At 38.9% G+C, this 19,689-nt stretch overlaps 1 protein-coding gene across 4 annotated transcripts in view; it reads left to right on the forward strand.

Moving 5' to 3' along the window:
- The first annotated feature begins 1,356 nt into the window (after positions 1–1,356).
- VSTM2A (V-set and transmembrane domain containing 2A) overlaps positions 1,357–19,689 on the forward strand; it is a 31,628-nt gene continuing 13,295 nt past the window's right edge. Inside the window, exons 1-4 of one of the 4 annotated variants that reach the window (XM_034761346.1) lie at positions 1,357–1,868; positions 3,871–4,037; positions 5,125–5,175; positions 12,170–12,506. In XM_034761346.1, the coding sequence (XP_034617237.1) occupies positions 1,790–1,868; positions 3,871–4,037; positions 5,125–5,175; positions 12,170–12,506 (634 nt within the window). In that variant the 5' untranslated portion in view covers positions 1,357–1,789. Of the gene's footprint in view, positions 1,869–3,675; positions 3,767–3,870; positions 4,038–5,124; positions 5,176–12,169; positions 12,507–19,689 lie in introns of those variants that run through there. The other 3 variants (XM_034761345.1, XM_034761344.1, XM_034761347.1) reach the window with 3 other exon arrangements.

A 19,689-nucleotide genomic window follows, 5' to 3' on the forward strand; every position in this document is an offset into this window, starting at 1 on the left:
ATTAAAAACCATCGCTAGACTTAAAAGGTGACATCAGTGGAACAGACCATTATCATGGGGAAATATCTCCTTCTGCTATATAAATATCGAGGGGAAGTCTGACATTTGTAAAATAAATAAATGGTGAGGTGAAATCACTTTTAAAGCTGGAGACACTTTAATCCCATGTTCAGGTTCTAAATAGTTATTTTTCTTATGTCAAAAGTCTGATGTAGATATAATCACTTTATCTGAGAGAGATTGGTGCAGTGAGTAAAGCAAAAGTTGCTCCTTAACCATTGTGGAACTGCTGCATTTCCATTGTTTTAAATGACAGACCCCCCCCCCAACGTTTCACTCAATGGGAAAACAGTTTGTCCATATGGATATAATGTAATTTTATGGCTACAGTTCTTTCCTAAATGGCTCTAAATGTTTAGTTTTTAGCGTATATCTATGAATGATATAAACGATCTGACAGTCTGACTACTTGTCATATATCCACTTCATGTCCTGATTTTTTCGTAGTCTTTGATATCCATGGAAAGGTATTTATTGTTTCCTTAGTGCCAGGAATACTTTCTGGATGGCCCTTTCCTATAGGCAGCAGGATATTTTGGACAAAGGGGTCTTTTTAAGACTCTTTGAACACCTATTATAGTCAAGGGTTGCCTCTTGACTGCAATATGGTATCATAGTCTTATGAATCCCGGTCGATACAAGGAATGTGCAATGAATACAGTCTGGAAGGAAAAATTCTTTATGTAGTTAAAAATCTCTCTGTACTATAGTTATATAAATTTTGTTATGACACATCAATAGAATATCAAAGTGTCAAAGACTGATTTTTTTTCTGGGCAAATCACACATACACATGTATAAGTGAGTATAGGTATTTCCCCATATATATCCTAACATCATATATAAATACATGTATCCTATGAGCAACTGATTATTTTTAAATCTTGTTAATCTATTTTGGAAAAAAAAGCTGATCAACAACATTTTGAATGAAAAAGATTAGGTGATCATAGTTATTTGGGACAGTGAACAAGAAGTTCAACAGCATACTCATAATATTAACTAATATTTAACTGTTTTCTCCTACATTAGAGAGAGAGAGAGAGAGACCCACCAAAAAACAAACCACTCCATTGCCCTCTTAGTCTCTGACCGATGTGAGATGCCAGACTGGAGATTATATCAGTACAATAAAGGCTCCTAGGTTCCACAGTCATACGCAAAAGTCGGCTTTCCTCCAGCATGTTACCCAGCCCAAGTAACAGCAGGTGGAGAGGTATGGAGAACCCAGAAGGCGTGAAGGGTTAAAGGCATCATCGCAGCCATTAGAGGGAAAAGTTGAAGCAATGCAAGCACAGTAGACTCCTCTCCCTTCCTCCCCTCCCTTTCCCCCCACTCCCCACTTCCTAAGCCGGATCAGCGTTTAGGGAGGGCAGTCATCATCACGCAATCCTGAGCAGCTGGAGCTGACGTTGGACTGAGCTGCCAGGTAGCTGAAAAAAGGCAGAGAAGGCAGCTGATACCCACTTTTCAACGTTTCTTTTTTTTTAGTCTGGGTCTGGACTTCAAGCATCACAGCGCCCGAGCCAGCTCATCTGAACCCTCAGTGTATTGCAATACCCTCTCTTCCCAAAGAAAAGATTCCACTGAGTAGCAGAATGCTCGCAGTGTCGCAGCCAGGGCTACAGCGCAGAGCCTTTCTGTAAATTTGTGTGTGTGTGTGTGATTCCTTTCTTTGAGGGCACCTTTGGTTTTTGTTACCCTGATGTGACTTTTGCTTCGCTTTGGAATGATGGGGATCTTTCTGGCTTATGTTGGATGCATTTTCTTTTCCGTTTTGTATATTCAACAAGGACTTTCTACCCAAGGTAAGATCGCTCTTTGTCAAATGTGTGTGCGTGTGTGTACTCCCTAAAATCCAAAGCAGGGCTCCCAAAAAGATGCATAGGAGAATATAGATTCCAAGCCTTAGAAATTACAAACAGCAAAAGAGGGGAGAAGTTTACCCCTAAACGGACTGCTCATACTAGATTGCAAGGAGGGAAAATGAGAAATATATTGGACGGACGAAAATGCTGAGTGTATATTTGTAATGAATGCATACATACGCGTGTTTGGGTTGGGTATATATGTATGTTTACAGCGAATACCCACCCATGCATACATAATTATTACCTGCACACATAATATAAGATGGCTAAATCGTGTGCCTTCATTAAATATTGCAATCTATATAGGATCTGGCTCCTTTTCCACTCTTTTCCGTGATCCTCAGTCTCAGCCCTTTGTTTCCCTTTAGTGATTATGTATAGATCTCAAAAAAAGATCGACTTCTTTGAAGACCCCACTAAAAAGGGCGTCTTGCATTCCAAGCAGCCCCAGCTCTGCAGAATCCAGTTGTTTGGGACTTTGAGGGCTGCAGTGATCATTTCAGCACCATGGACAGAGCGTCTCAGGCTGCCCGCTGAACGCTGCATCATTTCTGCAAACACAACTCCTGTCTTGATATTTTTTTTTTAAACACTGACCAGGGAGGAAAACTTCTTTCAATCCGTGAGCATGCAGAGTGAAGAGTCACTTTGCCCGTTAACTAGCTGAATAGCTAGCGTTGACTAAAAAGAATGTCGCGGGGTGGGGGAAGGAGGCACTGTAAAATAAAAGAAATAGCAGCTTTTTTTATGCCTCTGTCTCATAGTACAAGTGTTTAGAAAGCAAAAGGGGGTTCGGTATATTCCCAAATCACCCCACAAATAAACTTCAAATAACGAGCTTAGACGCATTAGGGAGAAAGGGGCACACTGCAAACATTCCCTCCTAAGCTTTGTCAGCCTATAACAACACACAGCTGGGAATGGATAACTGGCTGTTGAATTCTTTGAGCAATGGGTCTGTTCCTGTCCAGTGTTTCTTAGATTTGAACCAGGAGGTTTATTTTTTTTTTCTTTCACTGGCCAGGATGGGGTCTACAAGATTTATCATCAAGTTTGCTCGATTTTTAAATGAGCTACACACGAGCCTAAGGAACATATAGGGAGGCTCGATGCTGACTTTTAAGAAGCATTGGTGTCTTGCACTGTGTGCATTTGTAGGAATTTTGCTCAACCGTAGAATGGTGTGGTAAGATGGGAGTAGTCATATTTAAAGAGGAGGTGTTTGTTCGTTTTGGAAAGTGGGTCTGCTAGGATGAAGAATGATAAGAAACACTGTTTATTCGTTTCACTGTGAGAGCATAAATTATCATAAAAGAAATACGTGACTCAGTTAATGTGTTTGAAACGTGCATTTTGATGAGTGATCATAACGCACCTCTTAGCACATTAAACATTCTAAATATCTATTTCAGTTAACCATGTAGAGTTTAATCATTCACATGCACTCACCTAGGAAATGCAATGCATGAGCGGTGCTGATTTTCCAAATTGCCTTTCACTGAAATCCCTCAGTGTGTTTGGTGAAATACTGCATTCCACCAAAGGATATTTGGATCTAATTATACGTAACTTTCTTAACCCAGGGGAGCGATCAGAGGGGGTACTTAGCTTTCCCATTAGCGGGACTTGAGCACAAGAGCGGGAGTTGTGCGGATTGCGAAAATATATAAATGTGTGAGACAAAGCGGGGGGCGGGGAATGGGGGCAAGAGAAGGAGAATAGGCATGGGGAAAGGGAGTGAGAAAAGATGAGGAACAGAGAAATGGGAGCGATAGAAATGGGGAAATGTAAAAGGAGGCAGTGAGAAAAGGACAAGGAAACAGGGAGGGGAAAAGGTAGAGAGAAAGAGAACAAGAAAAAAAAGATGAAAATGGAGGGGGGGAAGGGGAGAGAAGAAGGAGCGGGAGATCCCAATAAGCTGTTTGCGTTTGTTTTGCAGCAAAATTCACCGAGTTCCCCCGAAATGTCACAGCCACTGAAGGGCAGAACGTGGAGATGTCGTGCGCTTTCCAGAGCGGCTCCGCCTCGGTGTACCTCGAGATCCAGTGGTGGTTTCTGCGAGCAGCAGAGGAGCAGGAGGCTGGAGGCGAAGTGACAGGCACTCAGGTACCGATGCGCCTCCACTAGGCTTCCCCCTCCCCTCCAAGAGGCCAATCCACCCAAGCACGCCAAAAAAAGGGGAGAGGGGGTAGTGGATTTCGCTGAAGGCTTAAGGCTACCCATGAACTGTAGCACAGCAGGCTGCAGGGAGAAATGCCCACCCCAGTAGATGCCTGCCACTCCCCTAGCTCAGCTTCACATCTTAGGAAAGCGACATGGATTTCTCAAGTCTGATTCTCTCGTCAAACAGATCCTATGTTAATAGAGTTGCTGCTTGCAGGAGTGTATTTCCCAAGTGTCAAGATACTACAACAATCTCTTACTAGCCATTGGGGCACTGGAATCTGTAAATCTCATTCGGCAGGCATGTGTGTGTGTGTGTGGGGGGGGGGGGAGCTGTTTTTGGGATTCACAGCTTCCAAACAACAACAACAAAAACACTCTTGTAGCCTTCAAAGTCTAGTGTCGAGGACTCTTTTCTGTACAGAACCTCGGTTTTTCCCCCTTGCTTTGTTTCTGATTGATAGTTACACTGAAAAGATTAAATATCTTTCTAATAGGAATCAGTTTAGGATTTCAGGACAACCACACAAGCATCCACTGGGCTCACCCCTTACTTATGCAAAGAAAAGGGAGAAGGAACTCTCCCTTTACCTTGAACATTTTCCCTGAGATAGGATTGGTGGGGGGGGAATCCTTCTCTCTAACATTTTAATCCTCCTAAGCCGTCCACATGAGTTTTATACTGAGGATTCTTCCTGAAGCCTGATCGTAATAGGATGGAGAATGACAGTTTAGTCTTACAAGAAGACACTACGCATCTGTTCTCGTTTTCAATACAGTGTTTTCAGTGTGCCACAATCCTATAATGCTGGTTGCCGCAATAGCACTTGTATAGAACTGAAGCTAAATTCAGTCTGTTCAACTCTCCCAATGAGGTTCTGCCTATAGGTGGCACACTTAGCATGCAAGTGTTCTCGGGGAAAGGCTGGCTGAAATAATCTGCTGCGCTTTAGTGGTTATTTTGCACAAGGGCCAGTAGCCCAGCACTGCACGGCAACAGCTCCTCACAAATGTTATCCTTTCCCAATAGGTGGAGCTCTTACCAGAGAGAGACTTGGACAATGACGGAACAAAGATAAGTGTAAGTATTTGAAAAAAAAAAATAGAGAGCATTCCTACATAGTTAATTACTTTACGTTTGGCATTAATTTAACATGCACCCAAAAGCCTGTGGGCAACCAACTAATCACAGTCATGGAGCTTACTTTAGTTTCTCTGTTCCTCCCACCCGCTCTGAAGCTGTTTACTACAAGATGAGAGACAGACTCAGAAAGAGATGCAATTTGTTAGTCTCTAAGGTGCCACAAGTACTCCTGTTCTTTTTGTGGATACAGACTAACACAGCTGCTACTCTGAAACCTTTCCTAGCGCAGTACACATTATCACAGAAACAATATAGCCCCAATGGGTTCATTAAACTGCATTGGTACAGATTTCCTCAACAAAAGCAAAATCAAGTGCCAGGGCATGCTTGCCCCAAATATTCCTCATCCTGCAAGGAAAGGTGGATCCGTATCCTCCTGAGCACTGCTCCCCTTTTCACCTCACCCCAGACCTACTTCCCAAGACCCTGCAGAAGGTTCTCCATGGGGCTAGGATCTGCCGGGGGGGGGGGGGGGGGGGGGAGGGAAGCAGGTGGGGAACTGAGCATGCCAAAGGTGGGCAGTGGTTTAGGCACAATTTGGCTAGTGGTGAAGACTGGAGGTTCCTGTACCAGTGCCATGCAAATCGCCCCCCTCCTCCCAGATTTTCCTGCCTGGAACTGTACTAGCTTTGCTTTGGAGTCTCCTCTTGGTGGCAAGATCCCTCTCCCTCTCCTCCTCTTTTGATGGTGCTGGGGAAGCCCTGTTACCACAGTTCCATTGGAACCATGGTGACAGGACAAGATGGAGGGGATCCAGGGCTGACAGAAGTACATGGATTTCCTTTGGATGGCCCTGGCCATCTGGTGATCCATTAAATTGATGGGTGCACCCTCTGGCTTATTCAACAAGAGAAAAGCTCACTATGCCCTCTTCCACTCTGAAAATGGGGCAACTCCTCAAGGTTATTCTCACCTGGCACAGAGTCCCACCCCCAATTAGCCCCTCCTGAGGGGTTGATCCCTGGAGAGGTTGATCCAGTCCCAGAATTCTAAATGAGGAATAAATGCTGAAAGTTTGCCCTGGAATGGCATTTCCCTTCAGCTGAACATGTAGCTATTTAAATGGGTGATTTCATAAATTAGTTAAAGCTGGCAGAGAACAGACATTGATGCTGCTGAGAGGGCATCGGACCTGATAAGAGCTGGGATGCAGTTCTTCCTATGGCAATAACTCTGTTGATTTTATTGGGTATGCTCTCTGTGTCAAGCCTTCAGGGTTAGACTCTATAGTACTGGAATTAACTATCTTCCATTTGGAGATTAAAGTTTTCACACAATTATGGGTCAGACAGTGCGGGACCTGGTAGAAGGGCACAGGACCTCCCTTCCAGTACCCCAGAGATTTAAGGAGATATGACCATTGTTCATTTTTAACAAATACTGCAGTGTACACATCTCACATGATCCCCAGAGGGATTTTGCCTCTCAGACAGAATCTACCTTGAACTCCCACTGGGGCAGTGCAGTCCGACACAGGCACAGTCTGGCCCTAAATCAGCAACAACCACATTAATCAGCAATATATGATAATCATGCATGTTAAAACCTTCACTCCCTTCTTCTCTGGTGCCTACAAATAATTAGCCAACCAATTAATGTTAGGTTGAAGGGCAGTTGGCCATAGTTGAAGTGACATTTTAATGTATATACATTATATTAAACACTGTACACATTTTGTCCACAGCCTTCTCACTCACATTTCCTATGTTGCTTGTCACTTTACCCTGTAAACCCTTCATGGAATGGACCATTTGTTCTGATGAGGATTGATGGACCCCTGATTTGGGTATTCGTGCACTATTGCAGTAGAAATACAACCATTACCAATAAACTCACTAATTACTCAGAACATACTCATTCAAAACTTCCATCAAAGCCCATAGGAATGTTGACTGAATACGAACTACAGGATTTGGCTCATCTTTGTAACAGTTCAGGCCTTTCACGTTAAAAGTATCTCTTATTATGTGTGTCGATATAAAGCCAGGCCATTCTATTATACAGCCCAATATTTTTATAGGCTTGGGTAATAGATATTTTATATTTGTAATAAAAAATGTTGTCTACATTATAGTGGGATTCTAAATATACTTGCTATAAAAGGAGCCTTTTTTGGATGCATGAATAGAATTCCTATTAGCATTAATGGAATATATCCATACCAAATGGAGAATAAACCGTTAACTGTGGTTGGTAAATCCTTATCAAAAGATGGTAATATGTAAGGGCTGGGTTTTTAACAGTGTTGAAACTCACCATTTCTGGTGATCAATGTACTAACAGATAAAGCACAATATGGGACATGAGCTGGTGTCTGCTACAGACTATTAATTCACAGTATGGAACAGGATGACCATCTTCTCATGCACTGAGTAATAATGCGTAGGGGAAAAAAATTGATCATAGGGGACTTCAATTTGAGTGACATAGTACAGGCAGCATGAGAAATCCAGCATAAGGCATCATTGAAATTTCTAAACATTATAGATGACAATGTCCTAACTCAGCCAATATGGGGAAATTATATATTAGACCTTTACCTAACAGATACAGAGGAACTGATCACAGAACTAAAAGTTAATGGTAACTTAAGTACAAGTGATCATGACTTGATGACATTTAAAAAGTGCAAGAAGAATTAAGTTCAGACCAGCAATATATATAGACTATACATGCTTTAATAGAGCCAGTTTCACAAAACTGAAAAAAAACATTTATGAACCAAATCAGCTGGGAGAAAGAATATAATCAGAAAAATATGATGATAATTGGGAATCATTTAAGATCACCTAACTAGATGCCTCAAAAGTCACAATCTCACAACTGAAGAAGAATGCCCTGGCTAAAAAAACAAAAACAAAACCTACGTGGTTTAATGGGAAATGAAGACAACTATAAAAAATAAAACAAACAAAATATAACAAATGGAAGAAAGGGGAAGTTGATAGTAAAGAATATAAATCAGAAGTTAGGAATTGAAGAAAATTGGTAAGGGGGAAGCCAAGGGACATGAGGGGAAATCTATGGCCAACAGAGTTAAAAACAATCAGGAATTTTTTCAATGTATTAGGAATAAAAAGAATCCTGACAATGGTACTGTTCGATTACTAGATGGAAATGCTAGAATTATCAGTAATGATACAATTGTTCAATAAATATTTCTCTTCTGTATTTTGGGGAGAAACACTTTTTCCATTCCACTAGTATCTCTGGAGGATATTTAACAGAAGCTACTAAGTTAGACATTTTAAAATCAGAAGATCCAGATAACATGCATCCAAGAATTTAAAAAGAGCTGACTCAGGAGCTCACTGGTCTGTTAATATTTCAATAAGTCTTGTAGCACCAGGAAAGTTCCAGAAGACTAGAAGAAAGCTGATGTTGGGCCAATTTTTAGAAAGGGTAAACAGGATGACCTGGGTAATTATAGGCATGTCATCCTGACATCGATCTCTGGAAAGCTAATGGAGTGGCTGTTAAGGGTTTTGATTAATGAAGAACTAAAGGAGGGTGAAATAATTAATACAAATTAACATGAATTTATGGAAAATAGATCCTGTCTAACTGGATATCTTTTTTTTTTTGTGAGATTACAAGTTTGGTTGACAAAGGTAATAGTGTTGATATAAAATACATAAACTTCTGTAAAGTGTTTGACTTGGTACCACAAAACATTTGATAAAAAAAACTATAATATAAAATTAACATGGGACACATTAAATGTATTAAAAACTAGCTAACTGATAGTTTTCAAAAAGGAACTGTAATGAGTGTGTCTGTTTCCAGTGAGGTCCCACAGAGATTGCTTCTTGGCTCTATGCTATATAACATCTTTATCAATGACCTAGAAGAAAACATAACTTCATCATTGATAAAGTTTGCAGATGACACAAAAACTGAGGGAATGATAAATAATGAAGAGAACAGGTCTCTTTTTCAGAATGATCTAGATCATGTGTTAAACTGGGCACAAGCAAACAGTATGCATTGTAATACGGCTAAATGTAAACATATGTAACTGGGAACACAGAATGCAGGCCATATATAAGGATGGGGAACTCTATCTTGGGAAGCAGTGACTTTGAAAAAGACATGGTGGTTATAGTGGATAATCAGTTGAACATGAGCTTCCAGTGTGACACAGTGACCAGAAGAGCTAATGTGATCCTGGGATTCATACACAGGGGAATCTTGAGTAGGAATTGAGAGGTTATTTCCCCTCTGTATTTGGCACTGCTGCAACTGGTGCTGGAATACTTTGTCCAATTCTGGTGCCCATAATTCAAAAAGGATGATGATAAATTGGAGAGGGTTCAGAGAAAAATAATAAGAATGATTAAGGCATTAGAAAACATGCCTTATAGTGATAGACTCAAGGAGCTCAATCTGTCTAGCTTAACAAAGAGAGGATTAAAGGGTGACTTGATTACAGTCTATACAGGGGCGCTGGAACAATTTTTATAGTGGGGGTACTGAGAACCATTGAGCCAAACTGTAAACTCTGTATGTAATGGAAACCACTTCAAGCCAGGTGGTGCTGCAGCACCCCCAGCATCCCTAGTTCCAGCACCTATGCATCTATAAGTACGTGTATGGGGAACAAATATTTAATAATGGGCTCTTCAATCTAGCAGTGAAAGGTATAACACAATCCAATAGCCAGAAGTTGAAGATAAGACTCATTCAAACTGGAATAAGGTGTAAATTTTTAATGGTGAGAGTAATTGACCATTAGAACATATTACCAAGGGTCATGGTGGATTCTCCATGGCAATTTTAAAATCAAGATTGGGTGTTTTTTCTAAAAGATATGCTATAGGAATTATTTTGGAGACCTTCTATTGCTTGTGTTATATAGGAGGTCAGACTAGGTGATCATAGTGGTCCCTTCTGGGTTTAGAATCTATGAATATGTCATTTGGAAGAGGAACACTATATAATGAAGCATGCTTTCTTTGCATTTTAAAATGTAGAAATGGCTAAAGAGAAAACAAATTTGTCACTCAGTTACTTCTCTGGAACACCATTGATTTTGTTGATGTTGCATGGGGATTCATGACAGCAGAATTTGGCCCACAGAGACAATTTACATGCTGACTGCCCTTTCAATTTCTTTTTTAATTTTTTTTTGATAACTGGACCAGTATAGGTATTATATTATTATTGATTAAGATTAACTATCCAGCACTTTCTGTGGATTTAATGTTGCTTACATTATGCTTGAAACATTTAATTTATACCGTGAGTACAGTTTGCCATATAAAATAATTCATATGCGGAGCTGGGAACAATAACATTGTATGCTTAAAAGTCTATCACATTTCTTGCTGCAGTCATGTATCCACAAGTATTGCCCTGCAAATTACACAACAGGCAGGATAAGGGCTTTGCCAAAACGGTGACTATGATATGCCAAGTTGTCAGGAACATTATGTTGAATAATCGTAAATAACATATACCTGGTTGCAGTGTAATACTTTTCCTTTTCTAAGATCTGTCACATCTTCATTATCCAAATGTTTCTCTACTGCATACTGCCTTCAATCTTCTGTAGTTACATGAAATGAAGCTACATTTGCATCTGAATTTATATAACGGATATAGGCAGCAGAATTAAGGGCACTCCCTAAAACTCATAGCTTTCAATGATGATGAACCCTCAAACTGGCTTGCTGTTAGGGTAATCCATAAATGAAAAAGTGTTCTGGTATCACAGATATCAAGTAATATACAATTAAATATAAATGACTATAAGGAAAGAAGTGTACAGAAAAAAATCTGCTATTTTTGCTAGCGTTTCTTAGTACCTTTCACTTATGAGGAAATTGCAATGTCTTGTTACGTCTTCAAAAATAAATAATTTGTGCTTTTAAATTAATTATACAAGGTGAAAAATGTGTTAGGCTGCTTTAGGATTAGGATACATTGCATGTCTTGGTATTAGCTGATGCCTCCCAACATAACATAGAGTATGAGCTATGTTCTATTGTCAAATCACAGAGATGTCACAATATCTTAATAAGCACATGCTTCTATAAATAAAGGGGGCGGGGGGGACGACTGGCTACATGTCATCAGATGCCTTAACATTACAGTTAGCAAATGTCTTGCACAAGCCTGAAGGAGACAAATTTAATGTCAAGTGATAATTTTTAAAACAATGAAGACTACAAGATAATCTAATAAAGTGTTAAAGAAATTTAAACATTGGCAAACATCTTCAATAAGGCTGTTAATGCAGTGGTTCGAAATCTGAATGATTCAATAAAGTCATCTAATTGGAAAGGTTTAACCAAAGAAATGCACTGACATCAGCTTCATGCAAGAAAGCTCATTAAGAATGCTCATGATCTGAAAGAATTAATTAAAGAGCATGGGAGACTGGGTTGTTTGTCTGAGGCCAATTAACATTTCAGAGAAAACCATCTAAGTAGATTTGGAATTAAGTCACCAGTTGTCCTTATGCCTACAGAAAGCAAAATTAATCTTTGGTGTAATTTCACTGAAATAAGCAAAATTACATCACATTGGTTTGGCCCATGGACTTTTAGGATCTGTTATATGGCAGTTAGACACTTGCAGATGGCGTTTGCCAGTTGATTCGGGGTCACAGGGCTCGGGTTTTGGGACCGATAAATTGAAGTGTAGACTTCCAGGCTCAGGCTGCAACCTGAGCTCTGGGACCCTCCCACCTTGCAGGTCCTGGAGCCAGGGCTCCAGCCCAATCGCAGAAGTCTGCAGTGCAATTAAACAGGCCTGCAGTCTGAGTCCTGTAAGCCCAAATCAGCTGGAATAGGCCAGTCCCTAGTGTCTAACTGCAGTGTAGACATACCCTTAGGATAGCTGCATTCTGTCTGTCAGTATATTCTTCATAGAGAAAGAATGTCAGAATGGTAATGTCTGATATTTTTTGTTCCTGGAAAACTTGCAGACAGTGAAAGTACAAGGGAATGACATCTCCCACAAGCTGCAGATTTCAAAAGTGAGGAAAAAGGATGAAGGCTTGTATGAGTGCAGAGTGACAGATGCCAACTATGGAGACCTTCAGGAATACAAGGCCCAGGCATTTCTCAAAGTCAATGCTAACAGCCACTCTCGGCGAATGCAGGCCTTTGAAGCATCCCCAATGTGGTTGCAAGATATGAAACCTCGCAAGAACATCTCAGCAGCTGTTCCCAGTAGCGTCCATAACTCTTCCAATCAGCGAATGCGCTCCACCGCCAGCCCTGAAGCAGCAGCTAAAATCCCAAAACAGAGTCCACAATCAGGTATGATAAGCATTTTGAGCATTTCAATGTCTTGCTAACCAGCATGCAACATGAGGTTAACTCAAACTGGATCACTGTGATAGGGAAAGGTTGGTGCCCAATATATACATAAATATGCCAAGCATAAGTAATTGAAACTAAATATGATGGGAAACATTTTCAAAAATGTGTTAGAAGCTTAGGAGTCTATATCTCATTGGAAGTCAATGGGACGTAGGCTTCTAAAACTAGATCCTCAAAGATATTTAACACCCAACTTCCATTGAAATCAGTGGGAGTTAGGTGCCTACAGACATTTGAGGATTTGGTCCCTAGTGTTTATCTCATTTCTGAAAATGGGACTTAAACTCCCAAGTCACATAAATGCTGAAGAAAATGTTGCACTGCGTATGCTTTAGGAATGGTTGAACAGAGAATATGCATTTGCCATTAGTCAGTCATCAGAGTGAAGACACTAACATGGCAATGCCTCATTTTCTGTCACACAGAAATTAACCTCTGTTTTATTTGGAAGCTATGAATAACCTACACTGGCGTGAGTGTTTGCCATCTAATATACAATGGTGAATGCTACAATTATACATACAGTGTGACCCTCCTCTGTTACATGATAGTGACGGTGAGAGTGAGGGAATGAAGAAATAGAACACACAAATGATTAAAACAAGCTCTTTGGAAATGCAAAACGACCAAAAAAAAAAAAGTTGTGAAAATTCAGCTGTGCAAGTTAAAGCTTCTGATACTATCTCGCACAATCGTCTCTTAAACCAACTAGGGAAATATAGCCTAGACAAACCTACTATACATGGTTGTACTATTGGTTGGAAAAAACATACTTAGAGAGTAGCTATCAATGGTTCACAGTCAAGCTGGAAGGACATATCGAGTGAGGTCCTGCAGGGATCTGTTCTGGGTCTGGTTCTATTCAATATCCTCATAAATGATTTTGATAATGGCATAGAAAGTACACTTTGATAATGGCATAGAAAGTAAAGTTTGCAAATAATGCCAAGACTGGAGGGGTTGCAAGTGCTTTGGATGACAGAACTAGAATTCAAAATGACCTTGACAAACTAGAGAAATTGTCTGAAATTAATAGGATGAAATTCAATAAGGACAAATGCAATGTACGACTCTTAGGAAGGAATAATTAATTGCACAAACACAAAATGGGAAATGACTGCTTAGGATGGAGTACTGCAGAAAAGGATCTGGGAGTTATAGTGGATCACAAACTAAATTTGAGTCAACAATGTAATACAAAAAAAGAGAGAACACAATTCTGGGACATATTAGTGGGAGTGTTATAAGCAAGACACCAGAAGTAATTCTCCCTCTATACTCAGCACTGATAAAGCCTAAGATGGAGTACTGTGTCCAGTTCTGGGCACCACACTTTGGGAAAGATGTGGAAAAAATGGAGAAAGTCCAGGGAAGAGTAAGAAAAGTGATTAAAAGTCTAGAAAACATGACTTATGAAGAAAGATGAAAAAAGGGTTTGTTTAGTCTGGAAAAGAGAAGACTGAGAGGGGACATAACAGTTTTTAAGTATGTAAAAGATTGTTATAAATAGGAGGGTGATAAATTGTTCTTTTTTAACCACTGAGGACAGGACAAGAAGTAATGGGCTTAAATTGCAGCAAAGGGGATTTAGATTAGACATTAGGAAAAAATTTCTTAGCTGTAGGAGTAGTTAACACTGGAACAAATTAGCTAGGGAGTTTGTGGAATCTCCATCACTGGAGGTTTGTAAGAACAAGTTAGACAAACACCTGGTAGGGATGGCTCTTAGTAATACTTACTCCTGCCTCTTTGAAAGGTACTGGACTAGATGAACTATTGAGGTCCCTTCCAGTCCTACATTCCTATGATTATCTGGGTTACATCTAATTTACTGAAAAAGAATGAAGTTGAGCAAGGTTCTTAAGCATGTGCCTAATTTTAATCATGTAAATAAAGCTGCTCAAATTTTTTCCAATTGAATGTTTTGCCATCAGAAAATGTCATTTCATTGGAACTGAAACTTCCTACGGAAATGTGTTGATTTCCAAAGAAATTCCCTTTTGGGAAATAAATTGGGAAAAATAAGTATTTTGATAAGTCAAAACGTTCCTCTGTGACATTTTTGGAACAGAATGTTTTGATTTTTAAATAAAATAAAGAAATTTCTTTTATTTTATATATATATATATATATATATATATATANTTTTTTTTTTTAAAAACACCCTCCATTTGGGTAAACCTGAAACTGGAAAAAAAAAATCAGCTACTTGCACAGCTCTACTACACCCCAATGTCTCAGCAGAAACTATCATGATATTGTTTTGGTATGTAGAATACATTGCCTTGATTCACTAGACAGCCTGCATCAGTGAGAAGGTGCTAATTGCTAAATGCTTTCTATCACTGTTTCTTTTCACTTAATCTGATTTGACTTAAATCTAATCCCAGTTATATTTTAGATGAATATAATCTAAAATATGGAAATTGGCTACTCTGAATCAAATAAGGTTTGTTTAGAAATTTTATATATATATATATATATATATATATATATATATATATATATATATATATAAAATAAAAATGTAAACATTGAAATGCAATGTTTCAATTTTATTGAAACAAAGTGTTTTGATTGACATGATTACATTTTTTTCCTGTAAATTTCATGTCACAGGAATTTTAGAAATCCTTTGTTTTCATTCAGATTCAGAACAAAACTAATTTCAAAATCACAGAATTTCCTGCAAATCAGAACCTGAAATCCTCAAACAGCTCTATCTGTGAGTAATTCCACTTAAGTCAATGGGACTAGTTAGAAGTTTAAAGGTAGACACATATTTAAGCACCTTGGCCAGAGTGTGGATGCAGCAGGTAATCCATTAAACTATTCTGGTAGCATTTCAGGTATAAAAAATTCACTAATTCAATAATTTATCCAACATTTTGCCCTGTAAGGGCTGTGTCCTGCCAGTGATCTGGAAGCAAACCTCTCATTGATTGTTACGGGCATTCCAAAATCAAAATAACATTCAGTCATAGCTCTCAGAGGGCAAGAAGTATGCTTATCTTCATGCTTCAACATTTTCTCAACATGATATTTATTGTAGACCAACTACAGACAGTTCTAATAATAAAGTATTATTAATTTAATCTTTTATATTCATGTGTGGTTTCTGATGGAGCAAAGTTTCATGCTCCATTCTCAAAGACAAATTCCCCTACTGAGGAAAATTGACTTTCACCAGTACTGATTTTGACTCAATATAGTTTATGTTGATTTCTCCTAATCAACACTCAAGAGCCATACTGGAACTGACAGTGGAGTCTGCACCAATAGTTTAACTTTTGAGGATCAAGATCGATTTTCCTCATATTGAGAAGACTGGAGCCTTAATTTTTACTTTCAGTCTGATTTGGTGATATTTTAGACCCACTTTGAATTCACTTTACAGAGGTGTAAATGCCTACACAAGGTACCAGGCAGTGGAGAATTTGACCCTACAAGTCTAGTGATTCCAACTGAGGAAAAGGAGGCAATCAATTTCGGGACATCAGAATGGCAGAACAGAGATAATAGTCATAGGCAGGCACATTGTGGATGATCTTTCTTACTAATGCAATTAATCAACATGTGTCTGCCCTAATTTTCTTATGTGGTTCAAAAGAAAATTAAGCTCTTTTCCCATATCGCAATGTAGTGCTCAAATACAGAAACTGGCAAGAGACAGATATTTTCGTTTTTCGTTCAATTTTATGCAGTGAAGGAACCTATCCTAGAGAATGGAAACACTGTTACAAATTAAAATATATCTGCATAATTCAAATATTTGTGATTATATTTCATACAATGGGGTAGCCCGGGATACCTTTACTTTTGTTGAGTAGTACCTTGACATCAGTGGGACTGCTTGCAGAATAAAGTTTCACTCAGTGTGAGTAATGGTGTCAGAATTTAGTCCAATAATAGAGTAGGGGTTGTTTTACCTTATGACCAACAGTTAATTTTCTCACTGCATTGATAAGCACATTGCAAAGAAATCTGGTCTGTTGAACCTTTTCACTGCTCATGTTCACCCAACATTCTTTTAAGTGTCAGCTTTCAGTTGGCAATAGAGATCTAAAAAGTAGCACTAGAGAATAATTTCTCAACCCAAGGGCAGTCGTTACCATAAAAAAAAAGCATTTGCCAGCTATTACCATTTTAAAGTACCCGAGGTTACCATAATTTCCCCCTATACTCAGGAGAAAGAATATTTGTGGTAACTGTGAGGGGACTGTATAGCAGTGGTTGGTAAATGATAACTTTTTGATGGCTTATTCTGTATGTATGGTTTATGGGCTTTTATATATCTCTGTGGCTCTTGTATATCCGTAATTTATCTCACAGGATGTTGTGAATCTTAATTAGTAAAGTCCACACAGCACGATGAAATGTTTAAATAAAAATGCTATAGATACGTGCAAAGTATTATAATTATAAAAACAGATACAGAATAGACAGAGAGAGTGTGCACCAGAAAGAACAAAAACATGCATTAAAAAATACACTGAAGTAGTATTAAGGTCTATTTTAAAATAAAAAAAACAAACAGGGAAGCAAAAGTCAGAGCTGTCATAGCTTGACCCTTTGATTTCATATGCCTGGGCTGCTGCAAATGAAGTCTGCCATCAGGGCATAAGAGCAATCTGACTAATATGACAGCCTAATATGCATATATTCAGAAAAAATGTCATATGTAGGTGGAGTGATAGACATTTTCTCTGCATAATTCATAACAGTGTATCATATTCCAAAGGTAAAATTACACATTTCATATATCACAAGGTCTTGTAACTATAGGTAATGGTGTAATTTTCTAGGGGCAAACTGTGAAATGAATTTGGTTCTATGCAAAGGGGAGCCAAATGAACTAGAGGTACTGGGCCAGATTTGTCATTTCATTGCTGTAAATCCAGAGTAACACCACAGACATCAGTAGAGTCAGTCTAGATTTACACCAGTATAACTGACCCATTGAAAATGTGCACATCCCAGATATCACTCCAAAAATCTGGGACAACATTCCTAGGAAACCTGTGTGCTTCTCAGGATTCACTAACTCAAACACAGAACTAGCTACATCTTAGTAACCCTTCTGCCATCTTAGAAAGGAGATATGTGAAGAGCAACTCCTTTAATGGCTGGGGGTTCAGTATGTAACCTGGGAGGGAGCAAGCAGGGGAAGATGAGTCTTTGCATCTTGTAGCACCAACTGAATTCCTTGAATCAGGAAGACCCACAGCAAACTTCAGTACCAGGTAGGAGGACAAAGGGAGGAAATAATAACATTCTTGGAATCTGCTGATTCTGGTAAATGGATGTGTCCCTCCCACCATTTGGGTTTGTAGAGTACGTAGTTCTTAATCTACCATCATTGCAAGACACACTTTTATGCCCAAATTGTAGTGTTATAGAATATTCACCAACATTTTTTTTCTTTCTGTCTATATATTAGATCTCCATATATAGTCAGCCTACAAAAAGCCTGCAGCCTTCACTGAGGTCACTGTCAAAATTCCCACAGATGTCACTGGGAACAAGATCAGACCCTTTGAGGCTGATTTTTGGAAGTGTTGAGCATCCACAATGCCAGCTGAAGTCAACGTAGCCGTGGGTGCTCAGCACTGCAGAAAATCAGGATCATACATATTAGGTGTTAAATAAAGAGCACCATTGATTTTGTTTTCTTAAACCTTTTCTATATCTATTAATAATTCCATCAATAAGATAATGTGTAGGTAATAGGCTAGCTACTATCTATTACAATTAGATATTTTTACATAGCATCATCTTTAATTTTTTTTTTTACTTAAAAGGACTTGCATATTCACCTTTTCCGAAAACAACAATTATTTTTAGTTAATCTCAAAGAACAGAATAAACAGTGAAATTATTAGTTGATACTCAGTAAATGTGGACCTCAATCTGCAAAGCGCTAAATGCCTTCAGCTCCCATTGTTCTCACTTGTGATGCAAGGAGCAATAATGATATGAGAAAACAAGAATGAGCAACAAAGGAGAATAAACACCTCTCTCAATTAAGGAGTGACATAACAGACTCCAAACACTTCTACACACTCTTTTCTATGAAATAAAGTGTGGTCCAGGGAATCATATTTTTCTATTTGAATGGTATACCTTGATCACCTTCAGCACTCATATAGATTGTGATGATCACAACACTTCTTCCATTCTTCTCTTATCCTGGCCTTCCTTCCCCATGTGCAGCCATGCCTTTTCATAATAAAATCTTCCCATCTCTTTGGAGGTTGGCCGAGTGGTTGTTTCAGTTCCTGTGGGTACCACTCAGCGACAGCTGCAGTCCATTGATTGTCAGTGAGTCTAGCTATATGCCCGTCCCATCACATTTTACTATTCTTGCTTTAATTACTGTATACCATTCATTCTGATTAAAGCAAAGCAGAATGGTATACAGTAATTAAAAAATTGATAGAAGTGTCTATAAATTGTATTATAAAGCTATGTCTAGGGTGACACTATTTTTGTTCCAAATTCTACCTTAAAGTAAATTTTGATGATGAGATTTTTGTTAGGCTAGGATTTTCAAAAGAGAGGACAGGAGTTAAGTTGCTAACATCCTTAGGGTTCTTTGAAAAACCCAGTTTAATTTATTTTGTATATATGCCTATTGCAGGCTTTGGGCACCCTGGGGGCAATCCTAGTCCCACTGAGATCAATGACAAAACTCCCATTAACTTCAGTGAGGCCAGGAATTCATCTCCTGATGCCTATTAAAATACATACATATATTAAAACAGTAGCAACTGCCCCCAGCCTTCCATACAACCGCCAGTCAGTAAGAAAATATTATAAAACAAAAATCTCACCACCCCTTACATTCCCAATAGAGATAACTGGTTTGATACCTGAGAAGAATGTACACAACAACAACTGCATTTCTATGTATTTGGTGATTTTCTAAATGTTCTAGTAATTGCAGGGCTCAGTCCTGACAGGTGGTGAGCTCTGTGACCTGATCCCATTAAGCACATAAGCACATGTTTAATTTTAAGCACTTGTGTAGTCCCACTGTAGTTAATGAGAGTATTCACATGCTTTAAAGTTGAGCACATGCTTAAGTACGTTGCCGGATGTGGGCCAAAGTGCTCAGCAC

Source organism: Trachemys scripta, chromosome 2 (genome assembly GCF_013100865.1).
Source record: "Trachemys scripta elegans isolate TJP31775 chromosome 2, CAS_Tse_1.0, whole genome shotgun sequence".
NCBI lineage: Eukaryota > Metazoa > Chordata > Testudines > Emydidae > Trachemys > Trachemys scripta.